General features: G+C 47.3%; 1 protein-coding gene across 2 annotated transcripts in view; it reads right to left on the reverse strand.

Moving 5' to 3' along the window:
- Window positions 1–24844, reverse strand: part of THAP4 (THAP domain containing 4) — a 57123-nt gene that overhangs the window by 19696 nt on the left and 12583 nt on the right. For both annotated transcript variants that reach the window (XM_053597231.1, XM_053597232.1), the window contains exon 3: window positions 3352–3511. In XM_053597231.1, the coding sequence (XP_053453206.1) occupies window positions 3352–3511 (160 nt within the window). The remainder of the gene's footprint in view (window positions 1–3351; window positions 3512–24844) is intronic.

The raw sequence follows: 24844 nt of genomic DNA on the forward strand, positions 1-24844 counted from the left end.
TCTCTGGCAGACCATCAGCTCTTGAAGACAGAAGCTTATTCCTAACAATCTCAGGGTCCCTTTCCCCTCCGGGCTTTCAGCCCTGACAGCTACGGAGGTAGGTCTTGGTGCTTAAGTACTCCATAAACACTAGAGACAATTCCAGCAAAATCCCACTCTAACACGACTTTCCTCTAGAGCTATATTCTTGGTAAGAGTCCGATTAATGCATATAGTAACAGACAGCAAGTGCTGAGTTACTTGGGAATAGCTTCTGATCGGCCTTCATCATTACTGCAAATTCATGACAGTAAGGAAGAGAAACCTGCATCTTTAGCAAACCTACAATTAGAACTCATTTATCATCTCTCTAGCATCTCCACCACTCTCTGAGAGAAACTTCTGATAGGTTGATATTGATGCCACGCCCTATGTGCGGGGCACACACCATGCTTCTCTCCACCCCAGAGAAGTTTTCTATGGTGACCCAGTGCACACACAACACACACGTCATTACATTTATCCAGGTATGTTTCTACTGTGTTCTTTCATCTTTCTTTTAATGCTAGTCACAAAATTGACTTTCTGAGCATCTCTAGTGGGTCATAATCCATAGTTTAAAAAGACTGCTAATTGGGCGGCGCCTGTGGCTCAGTGAGTAGGGCACCGGCCCCATATGCCGAGGGTGGCGGGTTCAAACCCAGCCCCGGCCAAACTGCAACAACAACAACAACAAAAAAAAAATAGCCGGGCGTTGTGGCGGGCGCCTGTAGTCCCAGATGCTCGGGAGGCTGAGGCAAGAGAATCACGTAAGCCCAAGAGTTAGAGGTTGCTGTGAGCTGTGTGACGCCACGGCACTCTACCCAAGGGCGGTACAGTGAAACTCTCTCTCTATAAAAAAAAAAAAAAAGACTGCTAATTAAAAAAAAAAAGACTGCTAATATTGTAGTTGTCATTGTTGTTTTGGGTTATTTTGCACTATCCAGAATTTCTACCTTTGAGTTTATGTGAAGAGGTATTACTTTGTCCTCATCCAGTCAAGAATAATACAAAATGGGGTGGCACCTGTGGCTCAGTGAGTAGGGCCCCGGCCCCATATACCAAGGGTGGTGGGTTCGAACCTGGCCCCAGACAAACTGCAACAAAAAAATTGCAGAGCATTGTGGCAGGTGCCTGTAGTCCCAGCTACTTGGGAGGCTGAAGCAAGAGAATCACGTAAGCCCAAGAGCTGCAGGTTGCTATGAGCTGTGACGCCACGGCACTCTACCAAGGGCAACAAAGTGAGATTCTGTCTCTAAAAAAAAAAAAAAAAAAAAAAAACATATATATATATATATATATATAAAATACATATATATAAACAGCTGGGCACCTATAGCTCAGTGGTTAGGGGGCCTGCCACATGTTCCAGGGTTGGGGGGTTTGAACCCAGCCGGGGCCTGCTAAACAAACAAACAAAAAATAGCTGGGTATTGTGGCGGGCACCTGTAGTCCCAGCTACTTGGGAGGCTGGGGCAAGAGGATGGCTTGAGCCCAAGAGTTTGAGGTTGCTATGAACTATGAGGTATGACACTACGGTACTCGACTGAGGATGACCAAGTGAGACTCTACTCTGTCTCAAAAAAAAAAAAAAATACTAACAGGTATAAAATAGCATTTTTTTAAATAATGAGATCTTCTTAATCTTAGTACCATGTGGAGTTTTTGGGTTTTATTGAGATAACGTCTCACTCTGTCATGTCACCTGGATAAAGTGTCACGGCATCATCAGAGCTCACGGCAACATCAGACTCTTGGGCTCAAGAGATCCTCCTGCCTCAGCCTCCTGAGTAGCTGTGACTATAGACGCCCGCCCCAATGCTCAGCTAGTTTTTCTATTTTTAGTAGAAATGCACTCTTGCTCAGGCTGATCTCAAACTCCTCTGAGTTCAGGCAATCCAACCCACCTCAGCTTCCCAAAGTGCTGGGATTACAGGCATTAGCCCCTGAGCCCAACAGTACCATGTTGATGTAGAAAGATTCTTAACACATAATTGTACACTGGAAACCGGGGAAGGAAGAGTTTTGCTTTTTATTCTATACACTTCTTTATTGTTTAAACTTTTTTTTTTTTGTAGAGACAGAGTCTCACTGTACCGCCCTCGGGTAGAGTGCCGTGGCGTCACACGGCTCACAGCAACCTCTAACTCTTGGGCTTACGCAATTCTCTTGCCTCAGCCTCCCGAGCAGCTGGGACTACAGGCGCCCGCCACAACGTCCGGCTATTTTTTTGTTGCAGTTTGGCCGGGGCTGGGTTTGAACCCGCCACCCTCAGCATATGGGGCCGGCGCCCTACTCACTGAGCCACAGGCGCCGCCCTAAACTTTTTTTTTTTTTTTTTTTGAGACAAAGCCTTAAGCTGTCGCCCTGGGTAGACTGCCGTGGCATCACAGCTCACAGCAACCTCCAACTCTTAGGCTTAGGTGATCCTCTTGCCTCAGCCTCCCAAGTAGCTGGGACTATAAGCACCTGCCACAACGCCCGGCTATTTTTTTGTTGTAGTTGTCATTATTGTTCGGCAGGCCTGGGCTAGATTTGAGCCTGCCAGCTTTGGTGTATGTGGCTGGCGCCTTAGCCGTTTGAGCTATAGGCGCCAAGCCTTAAACTTTAAAAAATTAATATTTTGGGTAGTGCCTGTGGCTCGGTGAGTAGGGTGCTGGCCCCATATGCTGAGGGTGGTGAGTTCAAGCCCAACCCTGGCCAAACTGCAACAATAAAAAAAATTTTAAAAAAAATTAATATTTCTTCTGTAATTAACAAAGACATCCTAAGCACTTCTACTCCCCCTGTGCCAGGGGGTCCTCTCTCTTTCAGACACCCCACACGGTCATCTGCTGCCTTAAAAGTGGCACTACCTGCTCTCCTGAGTGGAGGTGGGGGGCAGGACTTCACTTTGCTATGTGCTAAGACTCTGGAACCCCTGGTGCTATATAGCAGCTTCCCTAGGACCTCAGAGATCTCAGGGCTAAGTGTAGAAGAACCCATGCCCTCTTAATTTCAGCAATATTGGGGTGACTAATTTTCATACAGGAATCAAGCATGTGCACTTGTCTGCATATGTGGATTAACAAATCTGTAACTTTGTGTAAGCCTGACATTTTCACAAACAGAACATACCCTGTTGGCTCCTCAGGAGGCTCCTGCAGTGGCCCAAAAGGTACCCCTTTGACCAACTTTGTGTCTCAGTGGCCAGGCCCAGGCAAGGAAGAGGGTACCTTTCTGAAACAGAGCCACAGTCCCTGTGACCTTCCTGCCTGGCACTGGTCCTTCCTTAATCAGGTAGGAATTAGGTATTTTGGGGTATGGAGGGGCGGGGTAGAGTCAGTGACTTACGAAAAGTTCAGCACGGGCTGGCCCACATGGGAGATGTGAACCTCCTCCAGGTACTGGAAGGGCTGCAGTGTTGGGAAAGTGCCAGCACCTGGTGGGTCCGACAGCCAAGTGCCCAGCATCCAGGACAGCGGCTCCACCACCGGGTTCATCTTGGGAGGCTCTGAGGACAAAGAGTGACACCGTCAGTGGTCCCTCTGCAGAGTGCCTGCCAAGCTGTGTGGAAACGGGCTGAGCCAGGCATCTGGCAGTAACAATGATTCCATGGGACCTGTCAAGGGGCAGAGAAGTCCATGCCCAGTGAGTGTCACACTGTGAGGTCCCTCTCCAGAACCCTCTGCTGCTCCTGCCTAGCCTGGAGAGCCTGGCCTCCAACAAGGTACCCTGAGACAGGCATTTAGTGACAAAGAATTGGAAGGGAGAGAATAGGAGGGGACAAGGGTGTCTAGGCAGGTGAAAGGTGAAGAGCAGAGAGGGTGAATGTGCCTGGGTTCAGAGAGGACCTGGCTTCAGAGAGGAGGGGCCTGGGCTCTGCAGCAGCCTTAGCAGTGCCTAGTGGCCCTGCAGATGGTCACCCACAGGCCTCAGGCCCTCTAGTTCCACTGAGTGTAAAGGATAACAGTGCAGGCCTGGAACTCACAGGTGTCACATGGGGCACAGCACCAGGCTAACTTGGGAGGTGGCTGGGCTGGCCCAGGCCAACCTTGCTCCACCCTGCTCAGCATCAGCTCAGGGTTAGTTGATGGCAGGTCAGGCCAGCTAGACAGAGGGGTGCTGCTCTTATCCATGTTCTGAGGAGCTGTCGTGTGGGACCATGGGAAAGCCCTACCATAGGGCTGCCAGGGCTGGGAAAGAAAGTCTGGTTCCCAGATGCAGCTGATACTCTCCTAGCCATGACATGCTTCCCATACCTGACACCTCAGATCTAAGTGCTGTAATCTACAAGATGGAAAATGGTGCTAAGAAAAAGAACAAGTGGAGAGAGGTACACAACAGGTGGCCTGTGCATCAGCCTAATCTACTGAATGGTACTTTTTTTTTTTTTTTTTTAAATAAAGACAGAATCTCGCTGTCACCCAGGCTGGAGTACAGCAACACGATTACTGCACATTCCTGGGCTGAGACTATTCTCCTGCCTTGACCTCTCGAGTAGCTGGGACTACAGACACCACAATGCCTGGCTAGTTGTTCTGTTTTTAGTAGACATGGGGTCTCACTCCTGCTCAGGCTGGTCATGAACGAACCTCCCCTTCGCCCCACCAAAGTGCTGAGATTCCAGGCGTAAGCCACTGTGCTGGGCTCTGAATGGTACATACTCTTTACCAAACCCAAACATGTGAAAGCAAAGAGACTGACTGCTTCCATGTCAGGACAGATGATCTGCAAACGTTTCCTCCAGTGTAGCGCAAACAGAAGACACACAGAGGGGATGGAAGTTTCTGAAACAACCTCTGCCTCTGGATCACAGCCTGGACTATAGAAACCTGCCAGCAGTCTGGGAAAGGAGTGTTTAGGAAAAGAGGAAGGCCCTTGAGGTGAAGACCATGTCTGAGAACCACTGTGCTAAGAAGGGCCATACTTTGGCCTGGCCCAGTAGAGTCCTGGGCCCCTCTGCCTGCTGGCAGCCTGAGTCAGGAGGGTGGAGAGAGTCCATTCCTTTCCCAAGCTGGCCTGTGTCTCTTAGTATTTCCCTTTCAAACTCTCTGTGAAAAGTTAGAAAGTGAGGATGGGAAAATCTGGATTTTTTTTTTTTTTTTGAGACAAGTGTCTCAAGCTGTCGCCCTCGGTAGAGTGCCGCGGTGTCACAGCTCACAGCAACCTCTAACTCTTGGGCTTAAGCAATTCTCTTGCCTCAGCCTCCTGAGTAGCTGGGACTACAGGTGCCCACCACAACACCTAGCTATTTTTTTGTTGCAGTTGTTTAGCTGGCCCGGGCCAGGTTCAAACATGCCACCTTCGGTGTATGTAGCTGGCGCCATAACCACTGTGCTACTGGCGCTGAGCCAGGCAATAAGAAAGCTTTAAAATCAGAATTTTAATCGTAATGGTTGACAAAGATAAGGAATAAAACCTTCAAGACCTGAAGTGTAGACTCTAGAAGAACTGTGCTGATAAAACCCAATATGTGGGCTCAGCGCCTGTAGCACAGTGGTTACAGCGCCAACCACATGCACTGAGGCTGGCACATTCAAGCCTGGCCCAGGCCAGGTAAACAACAATGACAACTGCAACAAAAAATAGCCAGGTGTGGCAGGCACCTATAGTCCCAGCTACTTGGGAGGCTGAGGCAAGAGAATTACTTAAGCCCAAGGGTTTGAGGTGGCTGTGAGCTGTGACACCGTGGCACTCTACCGAGGGTGACATAGTGAAACTCTGTCTTAAAAAAAAAAACCCAACAACCCCTTATATGGCCCGGCACGGTGGCTCACGACTGTAGTACCAGCACTCTGGGAGGCCAAGGCAGGTGGATTGCCTGAGCAAGTGCGAGACCCTGTCTCTAAAAATAGGCAGGCATTGTGGTGGGTGCCTGTAGTCCCAGCTACTTGGGAGGCTGAGGCAAGAGAATCGCTTAAGCCCAAGAGTTTGAGGTTGCTATGAGCTGTGATGCTACCGTACTCTACAGAGGGCGACAAAGTGAGGCTCTGTCTCAAAAACAAGAAACCCATTATGTGCTACTTGTTATCTACTGAAGTTGAATCAATTTGTTCACCAAAGGCACCGGACACTCCCTGGGGAGGACGCAGAGGCTGGCAGGACAGATAAACACCCCCACAGAGCACATGTTCCAGGGAAGGAAGACAGATGATAAATGAAGAAGTAAACAATGCAGAATTTAATGGGACAGAATCTAGAGAGGGAGGCAGGGCATGGGGGCTCTTTGAGAATTTACTCTAAGGGGATAAGGACCACATCCCTAAGAATTGTGCCAACACTGGGGCGGGGCTGGGCCCTGTACCTGCTCTGGGGAAGAGCAGAGCAAGCAGAAGTGTGGCCAGCACAGAGGTGCAGGGTGAGGGACCTGGTCCCGCTGGGGAGGGAGAGCCTCACTGGCCCCTGGCAGGGCTGTGGCCTTGACTGTGGGGCAGACAGAAACCCCAGCGATCTCCGTGCTCGTTACACAGCAGCAGGAAGCTGACGGGCAGCTGCAGCGCTCCTGGCCACAGGAGCATGGTCTGGGCTCGGGGGTGGTGGTTGAGCATGGGAAGGACCAGATTCTGAGCCTGTCTTGGGGACAGGCTTACTTGGGTTTGATGACAGTTTGGACATGGGACATGCAACCGAGGGTGGAGGACTCTGAGGTTTTGGCCTAAGCTGCTGAGAAGTCAAGATGCAGAGATGAGGATGAGATAGGGGGCCTAAAGTTAGAGATTCTGATGGCAGAAACAGTCACCTGGGACAGCCCAATTCCTATAATTTTTAGAATAAACAGAATTTTTTTATTTTTTGAGACAGAGTCCCATTTTGTTGCCCTCAGTAGACTGCCGTGGCATCACGGCTCACAGCAACCTCAAACTCTCGGGCTTAAGTGATTCTCTTGCCCCAGCCTCCCAAGTAGCTGGGACTACAGGTGCCTACCACAACACCTGGCTTTTTTTTTTTTTTGGAGACAGAGCCTTAAGCTGTTGCCCTCGTATCATAGCTCACACCAACCTCCAACTCCTGGGCTCAAGTGATTCTCCTGCCTCCGCCTCCCAAGTAGCTGGAACTACAGGCACCTACCATAACGCCTGGCTATTTTTTTGGTTGCAGCTGTCATTGTTGTTTGGCAGGCCCAGGCTGGATTCAAACTGGCTAGCTCAGGTGTATGTGGCTGGCGCCTTAGCCGCTTTAGCCACAGGCGCCGAGCCTACACCTAGCTATTTTTTAGAGATGGGATCTTGGTCTTGCTCAGGCTGGTCTCATACTGGTAAGCTCAGGCAATCCGCCTGCCTTGGCTTCCCAAGTGCTGGGATTATAGGCATGAGCCCCACACCCCACACAGAAATAATTATTTCTCAGACAGACAGCAATATTCTTAAAGAATCTTTTGATCTGGCAGTCTTTATGATGCTCAGCACTGAAAAGAAATATTGTTGCAAACCTCAGGTTTTCCAACAAAGGTGTCCAGCATGTGTGGAGCACACTGAGAGGTGGAGTCACGTGCCAGGCCAGGCCCCGGGCAGCCGCTGAGAGCAGGTCCTTTGTGAAAGTGAGCAGCCCCCTGGTCAGGACATCAGGAGCAGGGGGCCAGTGGGTCCTTGGAGAGAGGGCTCACGGGTGGGATGGGAAGAGGGAGGTAGCCACAAGGGGGATCCCTGGATCCCGCATCTGGGAGGCCCCCCAGGTCCCTCTTCCACCACGGGTAGTTCCTACAAACAGCCAGCTCAGGACACATGACACGTTCACCCAGAAGGAGAACCACCAAGCCAGTCTCCATGCAAGGGCTGCAGTGTGGTGCCATCATAAAGCCACTGACAGCAGGACTGGGCCTGACACTGTGCCTCTTAGAAAGAAGTGATGCTACCTTGGTCTGATACCGCCCAGCTCAGAGATGGTGGGAGGTGGTGACAGAACATGGAAAAGAGCAGAAACGGCAAAATGCACCCAGGGAAGCAATAAAATGGCTCCAGACATTTCACTACACACTCTAACATCTGAATGAAGCAGTCGCCTCTGTGCACAAAGGCTGCTAACCAGAAATGCAAGAATCAGGAGGGAACCAGCGAGAAAATAGAAGGTGAAACATGAGCAGGCAGAAGTCAGGAAAGAAGGAGAAAATCCACCAAAACAAAGCTGAGAGTAGAAGGAGCAGAGGGAGAAATAGGAGACACGGAAACAGACAAATGGAAATGAGGCCACATGGGGCCAGAACCCCTCGGGCAAGGCCAGTGGGCCACAGCTTCTCCTGACACATACCACACATAGGCCTGTGCTGTCCCCACAGTGTGGCCAGCAACTTCACGTGGGCATCTAAATGTGCTCAACGTCACCGAGACGTGCCGTAAATGTAAGACACATACTGGCTCTCAAACCTCTAACCAAACCAGTAGATTTCACATATCTTGTAACTTTAAATTATTGGTGGTCACACATTAAAATGATGTTTTAGATAATACTGAGTTAAATGAAATATGTTATTAAAATTAATTTCAGAGGCCAGGCAAGGTGGCTCACACCTGTAACCCCAGCACTATGGGAGGCCAAGGTGGTGGATTGCTTGAATTCAGGAGTTCGAGACCAGCCTGAGCAAAAGTGAGACCCCATTTCTACTAAAAATAGAAAAACTGAGGCAAGAGCCCAAGAACTTGAGGTCAATGTAAGCTATGACTCCATGGCACTCCAGGGCACCAGAGTGAGATTCTGTCACAAAAAAAAAAAAAAAGAAAGAAAGAAAAAGTTAATTTAAGGCCGATCTGATGCTCACACCTATAGCCCCAGCACTCTGGGAGGTCCAGATGGGAGGACTGCCTGAGCCCATGAGTGTGAGGCTGCTGTGAGCAGGGCTGACACCACCCTCTCCACTGAGGGAGGGAGGGGGGGAGGGAGAGAGGAAGGAAGGAAGGGCACCCTGGCTTGCTTCTGGGTGGGATCACAAACCAAGACCCTCCACTCTTCTGTCGTACATGAGATGCACTTAAAACAGAGCGGCTCAGAGAAGGGCCCTGAGAGCAGTGCCTGCATGTGAGGAGCAGGCTCCATGAGCGGCACCAGACCAGTGCATCATGTTGGGCCAGGAAAGGCTCTTTAGAATGCTGAAGGGTACAGCTCCCAAGCTGATGTGACACTCACGAGCCCTTAGCACATGGCTTGTGTAAAGCAGAAGCTGCTGAGATGCACAGGGCTATTGCTAGGAAGAACATAAAGGCGATCTCAACTTAATTTCTCCCCGTCCAAATAAGTAAAATACAAATAAAACAGAACACACAAATAATATGATCAATAAGGTTGTTCTGACTGAGAAGTAGTGAACTCTGTAGCTTAAAATCAGAGAATACCCCCTTGAAGTTCTTCTGGAACACTTTCAAAAACTGGCCTTACAAATGTTCGAAGAAAACCCATAAGTTCCAGAAAGTAAGAAATAGGTCATACAAGACTGATCCCAAAGCAGGGAGACTAGAAATTTAAACACAATCAAATGTCCCTTGAAAATATTATGCTAAGTTAAAGAAGCCAGACATAAAAATGTACACATTGTATGATCCTATTTGTGTGACATTCCAGAGCAGGAAAAATGGGTTTCAGGATGGGGAGATCTGGGGAGAGCTGGAGAAGGGCTTGAAGGGGAGGGCACAGTGGAGCCACGGTCACCCAGGAGCCAAACTCAAACCACGGGAACACATACGAGCTATTCCACAGACATAAACCAGACCTCAGTAAGAATATTAAGCAGCAAAAATTCCCTAGACAAACCAATACAAAAATAATCAGATAATTACAATGCCTTTTCTTGGCCACAGCCATTGAGAAGTTGAACAGCTCAGGACATTTGGCTCCTGCTCAGTGAATGCTGTCACACCGAGATGTGGCCATGTTACACACCTTCTAGCATTTCAAGAAAAGCCAGAAACAGAGTTAGGGCTAAAATATCCCAATTTCTAAATCTGTTCAAATTAAAATAAAAAACAACCCAGTTGTGAGATGAGTTACATACCCTGTCCTTGACTCTGTCTTCACGTACTAACTTACAACACTGTCTCTTGAAAGCACTAGGCTAAGAAAAGCAGGCAGACATCAAGTGACAAAGCCTCAGTCGCAGGATGCAGGGCAGCATGGGCCCGCCGCTTGACCCACCTCCTCCTCCTCCTCCTCCCTGTTCCTGTCTCCTCCCAGCTGGAGACTGAAAGGCTGGTGGCTGTCCAACAAGCTCACCTGAACCAACGGCTTGTGCACCATTGAAAGAGACTCGCTGACCTCAGCTCTGCTTCTAAGTAGGGTTCCTGCTGGGAGAAAGAGGGAGCTGGTTCCAGACACAGCACACAGAAAATGCTCCTGCACGCTAGGCACATAGGCTCCTGAAAAAAGTGCTAAATTACTGCTCAACAAAGAGAGGTCCAACAAACAAGAGAACCTGCCATGAGCACCTGTGAGAGCTGCGCAGTGGTGGCTGGTAAGGAAAGGTAAGCATACCTCATTCCAGCACAAGAACCAGACCGGACTGCATGTCCCACCTTGTCCCTCAGGATGCTTCTCACCTAGAGGTGATCAGAGAGGGACCCAGTGGGGAAGGGGGTTCTGCTCAGCCCTCCCTTGCCAGAAGCAGAGGTGTTTACATAAGGAATTCTAGCAAAATACAGAGAAAGATACCCCAGGGGGACAGAAAGTCATGTGGGGGCCCCAAGGGTGGGGTGAACAAGGTGCTCCAGGGACATCCCCTGCTCCCGAAGACTGGGCAAGAGGGGACAGGGATGGTGGAGAGCTGAATGCAAAGGCCCAAGGGGCCCCAAGATAGGGCTTTATGCTGAGAGGAGGCCCTTGGCTGGGGCTAAAACATACTGGAGCTGAAGTGAGCAGTCAGGCTGCCTGGGCCTGTGACCCTCGGGGGTGCACATATGTTCGGGCATGGTCTGCTAGCCCGGGTTACATGTGTTCTCTACTCCAAGACAACAGCGTAGCCAGGTCTGAGTGAGGCTTTGCCCCATAGGAGCTGTGCTATGGGGGTCTCGGGTTGGTGAGAGGCACTGGGAGGCCACCCAGGCCAAAGGGACTAAAGCTAGAAGCCAGAAGCCTAAAGTGGAGGACAGAACCAGATCACAGGAAGAGGCTTAAGCTGCTAAGGTGGTCAGGGAGACAGAGGTATATGAAAGGCAGGTGGCAGGAGGGCTGGAGAAGATGACCAGTGGCTATAGCCACAGAGCTGGCCACCTATAAGGGGCTAAGCAGCTCCAGTGGGAAGGGCAGAGTACAAGTGCACTGGCCATGAGAGTCGAGGTGGACACCAGCCCAGGGCCAGATGAACTTACCCAGAAGGGAACTCTGCCCGACAAGTGGTGCCTGAGAGAGGGGGGAGAGGGTGTCCCCGAAAAATGGGGAGAGACTGCTGAGAGCAAAGCCACAGTCCTTACTCTCACGGAATCTGGCTAAAACTCCCTGGAGCACACCTGTGCTTGTGGATTGATTGTGGACAGTGTCCCCAGTTAGGGAAAGCCAGGCCTCTGGGGAGGGGCTACCAACTTGGATGCCAGCAGTGAAAGGGGTGGTGCATATCTAAAAACACTAGAAATTTCTTTTTTTTTTTTTTGAGACAGAGTCTCACTATGTCCTCAGTAGAGTATTGTGGTGTCACAACCCACAGCAACTTCAAACTCTTGGGCTTAAGTTATTCTTTTGTTTCAGCCTCCCAAGTAACTGGGACTACAGGTGCTCACCACAATGCCTGGCTATTTTTAGAGACGAGGTCTCGCTCTTGTTCAGGCTGGTCTCGAACTTGCGAGCTCAGGCAATCTACCTGCCTCGGCCTCCCAGAGTGCTGGGATTATGGGTGTGAGCCACCATGCCCAGCCTAGAATTTTTTTTTTTTTTTTGTAGAGACAGAGTCTCACTTTATGGCCCTCAGTAGAGTGCCGTGGCCTCACACAGCTCACAGCAACCTCCAACTCCTGGGCTTAAGCGATTCTCCTGCCTCAGCCTCCCGAGCAGCTGGGACTACAGGCGCCCGCCGCAACGCCCGGCTACCAGCCTAGAAATTTTTAATAATGCCTCTTTCTACTTCTGAGTAGAAAAAGTGACTCCTGACTGGAAATGAAGGTGCAAACCATTCAGCATCACCCATACAGGAGGCCATTCAGGTGCCCAAGGCTAATGGTCAGAGCAGCCACACTGAAGACTGGGCTCTGCCAGGGAACATTCTGTCTCTGGGAAGCACCAAGTCTGTGACGTCCAGGCTTGCTGTTATTTGTTCTTCATCTTATTGAATTTTAGTTTGAACAAGAACAGCAGGTTAGGCAGTAAACACCTGGGGCTGGTTGGGTCCTGCTCCTTCCTGCCCTGCACCTGGCCGTGCCTCTACCATTGGGTCCAGCTGCATGACCACCCAGGGGCACCAGGACAGAGGAGCTCCTTGGCACTGGAGGGAGGGAGGGCAAGACCACTAGTTAGATAATTTCAGAATCCAGATATTGGGTTGCATGAGCCTGGATCTATGTTAAGACTCATGAAACTATACCCTCAAATTTGTGTCCCCTATGTAAATAATACTTCATTGGAAAAATAAAAATAAATGAAAAATGAAACAAAAAGTGTAACTAATAAAGGATTTGGCCTATTTGCCACTTTCAATCTCTTTAAATAAATAAGACAAGATTTTTCTATACTTTTTCCCCCTGATTTCACTTTTCTTTTTTTATTTTTTATTTTAGTGAGACAGAGTCTCACTTTGTTGCCCTCAGTAGAGTGTCGTAGCATCACAGCTCACAGCAACCTCAAACTCTCAGGCGATTCTCTTGCCTCAGCCTCCCAAGCAGCTGGGACTACAGGTGCCTGCCATAATGCCTGGCTATTTTTTTGTTTTTAGCAGGCTGGGGCTGAGTTCAAACCCACCAGCCCTGGTGTATGTGGCCTGTGCCCTACCCACTGAGCTACAGACAGGTGCCGCCTCATTTTTCTTTTATTAACACTGAACCTAAATGAAGAAACAAAAATTTAAATTTTCATTATTTGGCTGGAGACACTGAAAGCAGACTTACCCATCCCTAAGTTTCCTAAACTCTGGACACATGGCAAGGTTATTTTCTGTCAATTAACAGGAAATGTTTGCACCTGGCTGTGAGGGCGCTGCAGGAAGTGAGTGCAAGCTTAAAGGGTATGTTCTGGGGAGTGTAGCCACAGACATGTCATCTCTCAGAAGGAAGGAGAAGACAAGGAGCCTGGAGAACACTGGACTTTAGAGCTGGCAGGAGCTTTGGAGATTCCGTCAGGTTTCATGAACAAGGGACAGCAGGACTGAGACCCGCTGTTGGTTCACCAGCCACAACAGAGGGGCAGATCATCAAACAGGAAAGACACGTCCAGCCAGACACTTTGTAAAAGCTGTTTCTTTTTAGAACAATCCCTCTGGAAGCCCCTGATGTGTACTATTATGACTCCTACAGTGTTCACCTCTCACTGATCTTGACTTTAAAAGTGGAGGCTTGGAGATTGTTGTCTCCCAGCAAACTACCTGGGAACCTGAGACAGGAAAAGTGTCATACCCTCAGTAGGACCAAGGGACAGAACCCTTCCTCATGAATGCCACTCTGACAGCACTATGTGTTAGTGACAACAGTGTTTCCTGCCACACACTCACAGAAATTGACACTGACAGCTCAGTTCAACAGGGTGTAAGAAAGCTGAGGCTGCCAAGCTGGCTGTCCCAGGAGGGGCTGTCCCTGCACACACTGACTCATCTGGGTCCCCTGGCAGGGCAGGGAGGGGACTGGTATTTTCCTATGATATCAAGGCCCTCAATTTATTAGCCACAAAAGGGAAAGGTACACAGACAAAAACACACACAAGGAAAAACAGAAATGGTGGAGAAAAATTAAAGCAAGTATTTCTAAAATTTAAGAAGGGCATAAAGGGGCTCCAAATAATTATTTAGAGGTGTTATGTTTGATTACCCAGTTAATCTCAAAGTCTAAACTAAAGAAGCATTAGAGTGGATAGTGCATGGTGGGAAGAAGCTTCCAGTTCCAACTCAAACATTCAAAGAGCTTGGGAGTTGTAACTTCCATCTTTACAAAAAAACACTGAATGAACTGAAAACCAACAACTTTTCTTGGACCCCTGATGAGTTGGGCCAAGAAATCACTTACAGGCACTTACCTGGAGCAGACGCTGTGGTGTGCAAATGGCCAGGTACTCGAATATGCTGAGTACCTGGAGGCTGAGCTTGGCAAGCTGAGAGCATCCTGGGGCTCACAGACTTATCTCCTAGGACCCCAGCAGACCCTCACCATGAAAAGCCAGGAAGAAAAATCTCTGGTCTCTGCAGCCATGTGCATCAGGCCCAGGCTTTCTCTGAGACAGGCTGTTCTGTAGTCCAACAGGCCGTGCCAGGGCTTCTGTACGCTGAGGAAGTGTTTCCCGCTCACCCCCTTCCTCTCTCACCCATTGCAGGGGGAAAAGAAGGGAAGAAAAGCTGTGAAAGTCACAGGTCATAGCTCAGGAACACAAGCCACTAAAAGCTGACATCCAATCGTGTTCATGCCTGTAATCCCAGCACTCTGGGAGGCTGAGGTAGGATAACTGCTTGAGGCTGGGAATTCAAGACCAGCTTGAGAAACATAGTGAGATCCTGTTTCTACACACACATACAAAAACTAGCTGGGCGTGGGGGTGGTGCCTGTAGTCCCAGCCATTCAGGAGGCTGAGGCAGCAGCACTGCTTGAGCCCAGGAGTTCAAGGCTGCAATGAGCTGTCACTGCACCACTACACTCCAGCCTGGGCAAGAGTGAAACCCTGTCTCTAAAACAGAAGAAAAAGAATCATAAGATAATGACATGATCCCCCCACGAGAGCCCCAGCCCAACCACATGGGTTCCAGTAGAAAAGGCTGGAGCCAAGCAGCTAAGGCTCCAGCTACACACCTGAGCTGGCGGGCTCGAATCCAGCCGGGCCCCACCAAACAGCAATGAACCATCATGGTGGCTCACGCCCACCTATAATCCCAGCACTTGGGAGCCCAGGCGCTGTGGTGGGCACCTGTAGTTCCAGCTACTTGGAAGGCAGGAGAATCGCTTGAGCCCAGGAGCTGAAGGTTGCTGTGAGCTGTGATGCCACAGCACTCTACCCAGGGTGAGGCTCTGTCTCAAAAATAAAAAAAAAAGAAAAAGCCCCAGCCCCAAAAGGTAGTCTTAGAGAAACTCAAGATGACAGAGAGACAAAAACAAGGGCACTGGAGGAGCATGAAGCCCACCATCTTCAGCTGCTGAAGACCCCAAACACACTCCACCGCCCCTTGCTTGAAGGCCGACTCCTCAGCTAGTACAATCATGTGATGCCTTGCAGTAGGGCCCAGGATGAGGACTGAATTGCTAGAAGATCTCTTAGCCACGTGGACTATAGAGGCAACACAGCCCTGCACATAGGCTGTGTAGTTTGGTCTCTGTTCCCTGGTCACCAGCCCAACCAGCTCGGCCCAAAGTGCACACCACTATAGCAGCAGTGACACCCACAGGGCACCCAGGCTCCTACACACCTAAAGATGGAAAAGGCCCAAGCAAAATACTGCATAAAAGGTGAAGCACGGCTCATCTGCACAGGGCATGTACCAGGGATGGAGACTGTAGGACACAGAGCTGCTCTGGGGGAGCAGTGGGGGCCTGGGACCTCTTACACAGTGCTGAAGACTCTACAGACACTGGACACTTAGGCTACACTCTATCAATTTTTAAAAAGTAATTGAGATATGGGCGGCGCCCGTGGCTCAAGGAGTAGGGCGCCGGTCCCATATGCTGGAGGTGGCGGGTTCAAACCCAGCCCCGGCCAAAAAAAAAAAAAAAAAGTAATTGAGATATGACATTACAATGGCACAATATCAGCAGGTGACAGGTTTTCCACTCCATGACATCACAGAGGGCCACTATGGCCCATGTGCTTTGCTGACCGATGTATCATGTCCACATTTCACCAAAAAAACTACCCAACGGCTGGGCACAGTGGCTCATGCCTATAATCCCAGCACTTGGGAGGCCAAGATGGGTGGATTGCCTGAGCTCATTAGTTTGAGACCAGTGTGAGGAAGAGTAAGACCCTGACTCAAAAAATAGCCAGGCATTGTGGCGGGGGCCTTGTAGTCCCAGCTACTTAGGAGGCTGAGGCAAGAGAATCACTTGAGCCCAAGAGTTAGAGGTTGCTGTAAGCTGTGACGCCATGGCACTCCACAAATAAGACTCTGTCTCAAACAAAGCAAAACAAAACCAAAACTATAGGACATTCTAAAAGGCAAGAAAACATAATCTGAAGAGACAGAAAAAAAAAAACCCAGAACCAGATTCAGGTATAGCAGAGATTCTGGAACTCTCAGAGACCAAGAATTTAAAATGACCATCATTAGTACATACAGCAAGGGCTGTAATGGGAAAAGTGGACATGCAAGAAAAGATATGGGCAATGTACAAGGACCAATGGACCAAAGAATCAAGCAGAAATGCCACAACCAAAAAACAAAGACTTTCAAAGGCTCATCAGCAGAACAACATAGTTAAGGAAAGGATCAGGGAGCTGGCAAGTCTGTCAATAGAAACTTCCCAAACTGAAATGCAGAGAAAAAAATTAAGAATCTAGGCTAAGTGCCAGTAGCACAGTGGTTACGGAGCCAGCCACATACACCAAGGCTGATGGCTTCAAGCCCGGCCCAGGCCTGCTAAACAACGACAATTGCAACAAAAAATAGGTAGGTGGTGTGGCGGGTGCCTGTAGTCCCAGCTGCTTGGGAGGTTGAGGCAAAAGAATTGCTTAAGCCCAAGAGTTTGAGGTTGCTGTGAGCTGTGATGCCACAGCACACTCTACTGAGGGAGACATAGTGAGACTGTCTCAAAAAAAAAAAAAAAATTAAGAATCTAAAAAACCTCCAGTACCCACACTCACATTGTTAGACAATTGTAGGACAATTACGAAAGTGTCCCCCATGCATTCTGGGAATGCCAGAGAGGGAAGGAAGGAGCAGAGTAATACTAGAAATAATGATAATGAGAACTCCCTAAAATTAATAATGTACACCAAATCACAGATCCAGGAAGCTTCAAAAACATTAAACTGGACATATACCAAAGAATCTACATAGGCAGACACAAAGAGGATCTTCAATGAATCCACAGGGGAAAAACTCCTTAGAAGTAGAGCAAAAAGTGTACAATTATATATCCTTCAGAGTCAAAGAAGTAAAGACTCTCAAATGAATACTGAGGGAATTCCATGTTAGTGCAGTGGCTCATGTCTGTAATCCCAGCACTTTGGGAAGCTGAGGTGGGTGGCTTGCCTGAGCTCAGGAGTCTGAGACCAGCCTGAGCAAGAGTGACACCCCATCTCTACTAAAAATAGAAAAATTAACTGGGCATTGTGGCAGGCACTTGTAGCCTTAGCTACTTGGGAGGCTGAAGCAGGAGGATCTCTTGAGCCCAGGAGTCTAAGGTTGCTGTGAGCTATGATGATGCCGTGGAACTCTACCCAGGGTGATAGAGTAAGACTCTGTCTCCAAAAAAAAAGACAGCTGAATAATCCCTGGATATGTGAAGATGAAACAAAATACTCCTATATATATGGAGGCCAAATGCAGTAGCTCATGCCTATAATCACAGCACTTTAGGAGGCCAGGAGTTTGTGACTACCTGGGCAACACAGTGAGACACCATCTCTAAAAACATTTTTTTTAATTAGCCCAGTGTGGTGGCAGGTGGCTGTAGTGCTAGCTAAGGCTGACACAGGAAGATCATATGGAGTTCTAGGCTGTGGTGAGCTATGATGATGCCACTGCTCTCCAGCACAGAGGACAGAGGGAGCCTGTTGATCAATCCATCAATCAAATGTGGGTCAAAGAACAAATCTTAACAGAAATTTTAAAATATTTGACGTAAATGAAAATGAAAACATAACTTATCAAAATTTGCTGGATGCAGCAAGAAGCAATGTTTAGGAGGAAATTTATAGCATTAACTACTGAGAAAGAAGGAAAATGTAAATCTAAATGTTTTTACCTTAGGAAAATAGAGAAAGAAGATCAATAAAGCCAAAACCAAGCAAAAGAAACAATAAAAACTAGAGCAGAAATCAGTGAAATTGAAAGCAGAAAATGACAGAGAAAAACAAGACCGGCACATGCTGTGTCCCAGTCTAGGGCTGTCTGAAACCCGCAACTCAGGGATTTTACGGAGGCTTAATTACACAGGCACAATCATTAACTCCATCTCCAGCCCTTTTTCTCCTTTTATGGGATGTGATATTATAGTGGAGCTAAAAGTTCCTGGATTGTAATTCTGGCTTGGTCTTTCTGGAGACCAAAGTGTTTCCTCATTAGAACAAGAGATGCTTAGCCGGGCGTTGTGGCGGGCGCCTGTAGTCCCAGCTACTCGGGAGGCTGAGGCAAGAGAATTGCCTAAGCCCAGGAGTTGGAGGTTGCTATGAGCTGTGTGAGGCCACGGCACTCTACTGAGGGCCATAAAGTGAGACTCTGTCTCTACAAAAAAAAAAAAAAAAAGAACAAGAGATGCTCCTGAATCACCCAGAAGGTTGCAGGGTTACAAGCTCTGTGTCAGGAACCAAGCTAAAGACCAAATATCAGAACAAAAGATGCTGCAGTCCTGTCACTCAGGAAATCACAAGTCTTAGGATCTGAGTGCTAGATCTGAAGCAGAGACTGTCTGCAGTAGAACTTCTGTTAAGTGACCACTGAAGGGATTGCAACAGACTGGGCAACACATGCAACTTCCACTTAGTGCATGTAGGGCCTGTCTGTCCAGTCTGTGAAAACTAGGTCAGCCTAAGGAGGCGTCAATGTAGGGAGATGGTCGACTATGGAAGTTCTACTGTGTGTGTATATTTATTATGTTACAGTATCTACTAAAGAAATGGAATACTTAATGCCTTTCAAAACAACGCACTAAGCCCAGATGGCTTCACTGGAGAATTTTACCGAGATTCAAGAAAGAAACGATATGAATTTCTACGATCTTTTTCTGAAAATATTATCAGGGAAATCCTGAGCCATTCTGTGAGTTCAGTGTTACCTTAATGCCAAAACCAAACAAAAACATTAACAAGAAAGGAAAAGTAGGTGGTGCCTGTGGCTCAAAGGGGAAGGGCGCTGGCCCCATACACTGGAGGTGGCAGGTTCAAATCCAGCCCCGGCCAAAAACTGCAAAAAAAAAAAGAAAGGAAAAATACAGACTCATGAACACAGATGGAAAATCCTTAATGAAACATTAGCAGATTAAATCAAAATATGCATAGAAAGAATTACACACTATGACCAATTGTGATTTATGACAGGTAAGCAAGGCTGGTCCGGCACTCTCAAACCAAGTAGCATAATCCACCACACCAACAGGCAAATCCCACTAATCACCAGCAAGTACAGAAAAACATTTGACAAATTCCAATGTCCACCCATGATAAAAACTCTCAGCAACTAGGCATAGAAAGGAACATCTTCAACTTGATAAAGAACATATAAAAAATCTATAGCTAACATAAACTTAAGGAAAACACACTTTCCGGGGCGGCGCCTGTGGCTCAGTCGGTAAGGTGCTGGCCCCATATACCGAGGGTGGCGGGTTCGAACCCGGCCCCGGCCAAACTGCAACCAAAAAAAATAGCCGGGCGTTGTGGCGAGCGCCTGTAGTCCCAGCTACTCGGGAGGCTGAGGCAAGAGAATCGCTTGAGCCCAGGAGTTGGAGGTTGCTGTGAGCTGTGTGAGGCCACGGCACTCTACCGAGGGCCATAAGGTGAGACTCTGTCTCTACAAAAAAAAAAAAAAAAAGAAAACACACTTTCCTTCTACATTCTGTTACGACACTTCTGACACCAAATATGGAGGTTTTTCCACACAAACCAACTCTCAGCGATGCCAACTTGATGTCCCACAACTTGACTCATTCTGACCCTGCCTGGAGTTAGTGCAGGTTCCAAAGGTTAGGAGCTCAGTCCCACATGTGTGCCCCCACCCTGCCAAGCAGGGTCCCCAGGTTTCCCACAATTTCTGTCATGCTTGGCCACAAAGTGGCGGTTCTTATAACCACCACCCACCCCCTCAGGTTCAGTAACTTGCTACAGGGGTTTATAGAACCTAGAAGAAGTTTCTGTACTTCCAACCAATCATAAAGGATACGGAGATGCAAGAGCAGACTGATGGTGTACCCCAGGGCAAGGCATGGCAAGGGGCACAGAGCCTCCAAGTCCAGCCAGAAGGCCACCCCCAGAGACTTCCCCATGTCCACCAACCTAGAGCTCTGTGAACCTTTTCCATGTGGGTTTTCACAGAGGCTTCCTCATGCAGGCATGATTTACTACATCACTGACTCTTATTTACTTAACTCACTGGCCACCCCCTCTCTCCTCCCTGAGGTCAGATGAGTCTTTCAGTCCCTTCTTCCAAGTCACAAGGCTGGTTCTCCAGAGGAACCAGCCCCTATCCTTCAAGAGCCATCGCATTAGCACAAACTCAGGTAAGGCTGAAAAGGGCTTATTATGAATAAGAAAAGATGCTCGCCCCTTTCACTCGGGAATTCCAAGGGTTTTAGGAGCTCTGTGCCAGGAACCAGGTCAAAACCCAAACATCCAAGTATGTTTTTTATTACACCACAGTATCATGACAGGGACCCCAGAAGCCTTCGCTATAAGACCAAGGACAGGGTGAGGGTGCCTCTCACCTTTGCTGTTCAACATCACCCTGGGTGGGCTCACACCTGTAATTCTAGCACTCTGGGAGGCTGAGGCGGGTGACCTGCTTGAGCTCATGAGTTGAGACCAGTCTGAGCAAGAGTGAGACCCTGTCTCTACTAAAAATAGAAAAACCGAGGCAAGAGGATCGCTTGAGCACAAGTTGGAAGTTGCTGTGAGCTATAATGACACCATGGCACTCTACCCAGGGTGACAGCTTGAGACTCTGTCTCAAAAAAAAAAAAAAAAAAAAAAAAAAGCCCACCACCCTGGAAGTCCTAGCTAGAGCAACATAAGAAAAACATTAAAAGGGATACAGATTGGGAAGAAAAAAATGGAACTGCCTATGTTTCCAGACAGTATGACTAAAATATCTTAGAGGCCACCAAACAAACAAACAAAAAAACAAAAAACCTCCCAGAACTAAAAAGCAACTGCTGCAAGGGGCCAGACACAGAGACTTCTGCTTCCCTACATATTGGCAAAAACAACTGATTTTGAAGTTCAAAACACAATAACCTATATTCGCACCAAAAAGAGAAAAATCAAACAAAATATGTATATAAAATGTTTGAGTTTTTGTTTTTTTCTACGGAAGCCCAGGAGGCTGCAACAACTTCTATGAATGCTTGGCTGGCGGACCTTGTTACAAACCAAGAGAAGCTGAGACTCTGATGGCATGGCTTTGATCACCCTGCAGAGGAACCTTTGTCATTTGTCTGAGTTTTGGATACATGGAGCTGCTCTAAAAAATCAACCCATAAATCATGTTTACAAGATAGTCAAGGAGCATCTGTGTCCTTGGTTCTGTTCACAGAAGCCTGAGCTTTTCAGGGTGAGGAATTGTATCTGGACAGATTCAGTCTGGCACGACTGACCCAACTTCACTTAACCTCAATTCTAGAATGCCCCTTCTATAAGGGTACGAAACTTCTTTCTAAATATCAAGTGAAAACAGATGTTTTCTTACTCCATGCTGTTCCCTGGAGACCCCCATGGATTTTCACCTTTATAAATATGTGATGTTTGGACTGATTGACTCTTAGGAGCAAGACTGTATTTTGCTTGAAAAGTGTTAACACCTTATTGTTATACAATAGCCCTCAGCCCCCTTGATAAATGCAATGTGGAAGAAATCAAAACAACAGAGGAATGCAGGAAGATAGTGTTTGTGAGGGTATCCCACGAAGGATTTTCCCTTTCTTCTCTCACCAGATGCGGAAATTAAATTAGATGAAGAAGGATTTGTATTGCCATCTACAGTTGATGAAGATGTCTATAAAAGGGTCGCTCTGTGCATTGATGTTCCAAGAAGATTTTGCCCTAATAGCAATCATTATTGGGCAAAGAAGCTATTAAACAAAGACACTTGCAGTTAATTGGCTATGAAGTTGTACAGACCCCATATCATGAGGTTGAGATGCTAAAATCAAGACTAGAATTGGTGGAATATTTACAAAGAAAACTATTTTCTCAAAGAACTGGTGTTCACTGGTAACAAGAAGGAATATTGGCTTCAGAACTTGGCTGAAAGATTTGCGTTTTTTGGAACTTAGGATTTTAAAAAGAATATCATGTGAATTATCCATTTTGCATAATTATGTTTACACTATGCCTTTCTATGTTGGCTTATCTAGAAAGGGCTATCATTTTCCTTATACCATGTATATACTTACCAGTAATAAATTCAAAATTAGTTGTAATTTTAATTTAATACTAGTATCCTAGATACTTTAGGATATCATTGATTGATTGATTTTATCATTGATTATGTACAATAAAGAAATGTAATGAATGTTATTTTAAAAAAAATGTTTGACTTTGAGGAAAACTACAAAACTGATGAATGGAGAAAATTCCACATTCATGGACTGAAAGGCCCAACATTTTTAAGATGTCAGTTCTTCCCAACTTTACCTATAAATTCAATAGAGCCCCAATCAAAACTGTAGGCTACTTTGTAGATCCGGCACTGGTTCTGAAGCGTGTATGGAAAGGCATAAAGACCTCAGTAGCCACCACCCTGAAACCAAAGCTGAGGAATGACCCCCTTCAGGTCTTGCTCTAAAGGGGCTGCAGTCAATGCCTAGCGCCACTGCCGAAGAACACACACAGAAGAGAACATGCAGAGGTGAACCCACACAAACAAAAGCAACAGATTTCTGACAAAGGTGCAGAAGTAATTCAGTGCAGAAGGAACAGTCCAGTCAAAAGATGGTGCTGGAGGCTGGGCACGGTGGCTCATGCTTATAATCCCAGCACTCTGGGAGGCCAAGGCAGGTGGATTGTTTGAGCTCACAAGTTCCAGACCAGCCTGAGCAAAAGCAAGACCCCATCTCTACTAATAATAGAAAAACTGAGGCAAGAGTATCACTTGAGCCCAAGAGTTGGAGATTGTTGTGAGCTATGATGCCACAGCATTGTACCCAGGGCAATAGTTTGAGACTCTGTCTCAAAAAAAAAAGATGGTGCTGAAACAACTGGACGACCTCAATGGGGGCTTTTCCCCAAAATTTACTCAAAGTATATCAGAGACCTGAACGTAGACTGCAAAACTATAAAACTCCGAGAAGAAACACAGAAGAAAATCTAAGTGACCTCAGATTTGGCAATGAGTTTTTAGATATAACATGAAAAGCATGACCCATGAAAGAAATTGTTAAGTTGAACTTCATTAAACTTTCACTTTTGTCCTGCTAAACACATTGTGAAGAGAAGAAACGGACAAAGAGAAAATATTTGTAAAAACATATCCGATAAAGAACTTGTATTCAAAATACACAAAGAACTCTTAAAACTCAAAAAGGAGAAAACAAACAAGTCCATTAAAAAATGAGCCAAAGGGCGGCGCCTGTGCCTCAGTCGGTGAGGTGCCGGCCCCATATACCGAGGATGGCGGGTTCAAACCCGGCCCCGGCCAAACTGCAACCAAAAAATAGCCAGGCGTTGTGGTGGGCGCCTGTCGTCCCAGCTACTCGGGAGGCTGAGGCAGGAGAATCGCTTAAGCCCAGGAGTTGGAGGTTGCTGTGAGCTGTGTGACGCCACGGCACTCTACCGAGGGCGATAAAGTGAGACTCTGTCTCTACAAAAAAAAAAAAAAAAAAAATGAGCCAAAGCCTTCAATGAATCCCCAACAATAAAAAAAGAGCCAAAAGTCTGAACAGACAGCTCACCAAAAAAGACATAAGGAAAGTAAATAAGCACATAAAGACACGTCCAATAGCCTATGTCATTAGAGCCCTGCAAATCTAAACAATCATGAGATCCGTCCACACACTCACTGGTATAGCTAAAATCCAAAACCCTGAGAATATCAGCCAGGTGTGGTGGCTCATGCCTGTAATCCCAGCATTTTGAGAGGCTGAGGCAAGTGGACTGCTTTGGCTCAGGAATTCGAGACCAGACTGAGCAAAAGTGAGACCCATCTCTATTAAAAACAGAAAAACTAGCCTGGCATTGTGGTGGGCACCTTGTAGTCTCTGCTACTTGGGAGGCTGAGGCAGGAGGATCACTCAAACCCAGGAGTTTGAGGTTGCTGTGAGCTATAATGCCAACACACTGTACCCAGGGCTACAGTGTAAGACTATGTCTCAATTAAATAAATAAATAAAAATTAAAAAATATGTAAAAAGAAAAACCTGAGGTCGGGCATGGTGGCTCACGCCTGTAGTCCCAGCGCTGTGGGAAGCTGAGGCGGGTGGACTGTCTGAGCTCAGAGGTTCAAGACCAGTATGAGCAGCAGTGAGTCAGAGTAAGACCCCGTCTCTACTAACAACATCAAAAGCAGCCAGCACCGCCAGAGGAAGAAGAAAATGAACAAAAAAGGAGAAATTCTTCAAACAAAGAAGAATGAACAAGCAAACTGAAATTAAAAAAAAAAAAACAAACCCTGAGCTAGCAGGTTCAAACCCAGCCTGGGCAGCCAAACAACAATGAAGGCTGCAACCAAAAAATAGCCGGGTGTTCTGGCAGGTGCCTGTAGTCTCAGCTACTTGGGAGGCAGAGGCAGAAGAATCACTTAAGCCCAGGAATTGGAGGTTGCTATAAGCTGTGATGCCACGGCATTCTACCCAGAGTAACAGCTTGAGGCTCTGTCTCAAAAAAAAAAAAAAAATTTTAAATCCAAATTAATTCTAAATTATGTACATAATGAATCTATAAAGAA

The sequence above is a fragment of the Nycticebus coucang genome, chromosome 7, assembly GCF_027406575.1.
Source record: "Nycticebus coucang isolate mNycCou1 chromosome 7, mNycCou1.pri, whole genome shotgun sequence".
In the NCBI taxonomy this organism is placed as follows: Eukaryota; Metazoa; Chordata; class Mammalia; order Primates; family Lorisidae; genus Nycticebus; species Nycticebus coucang.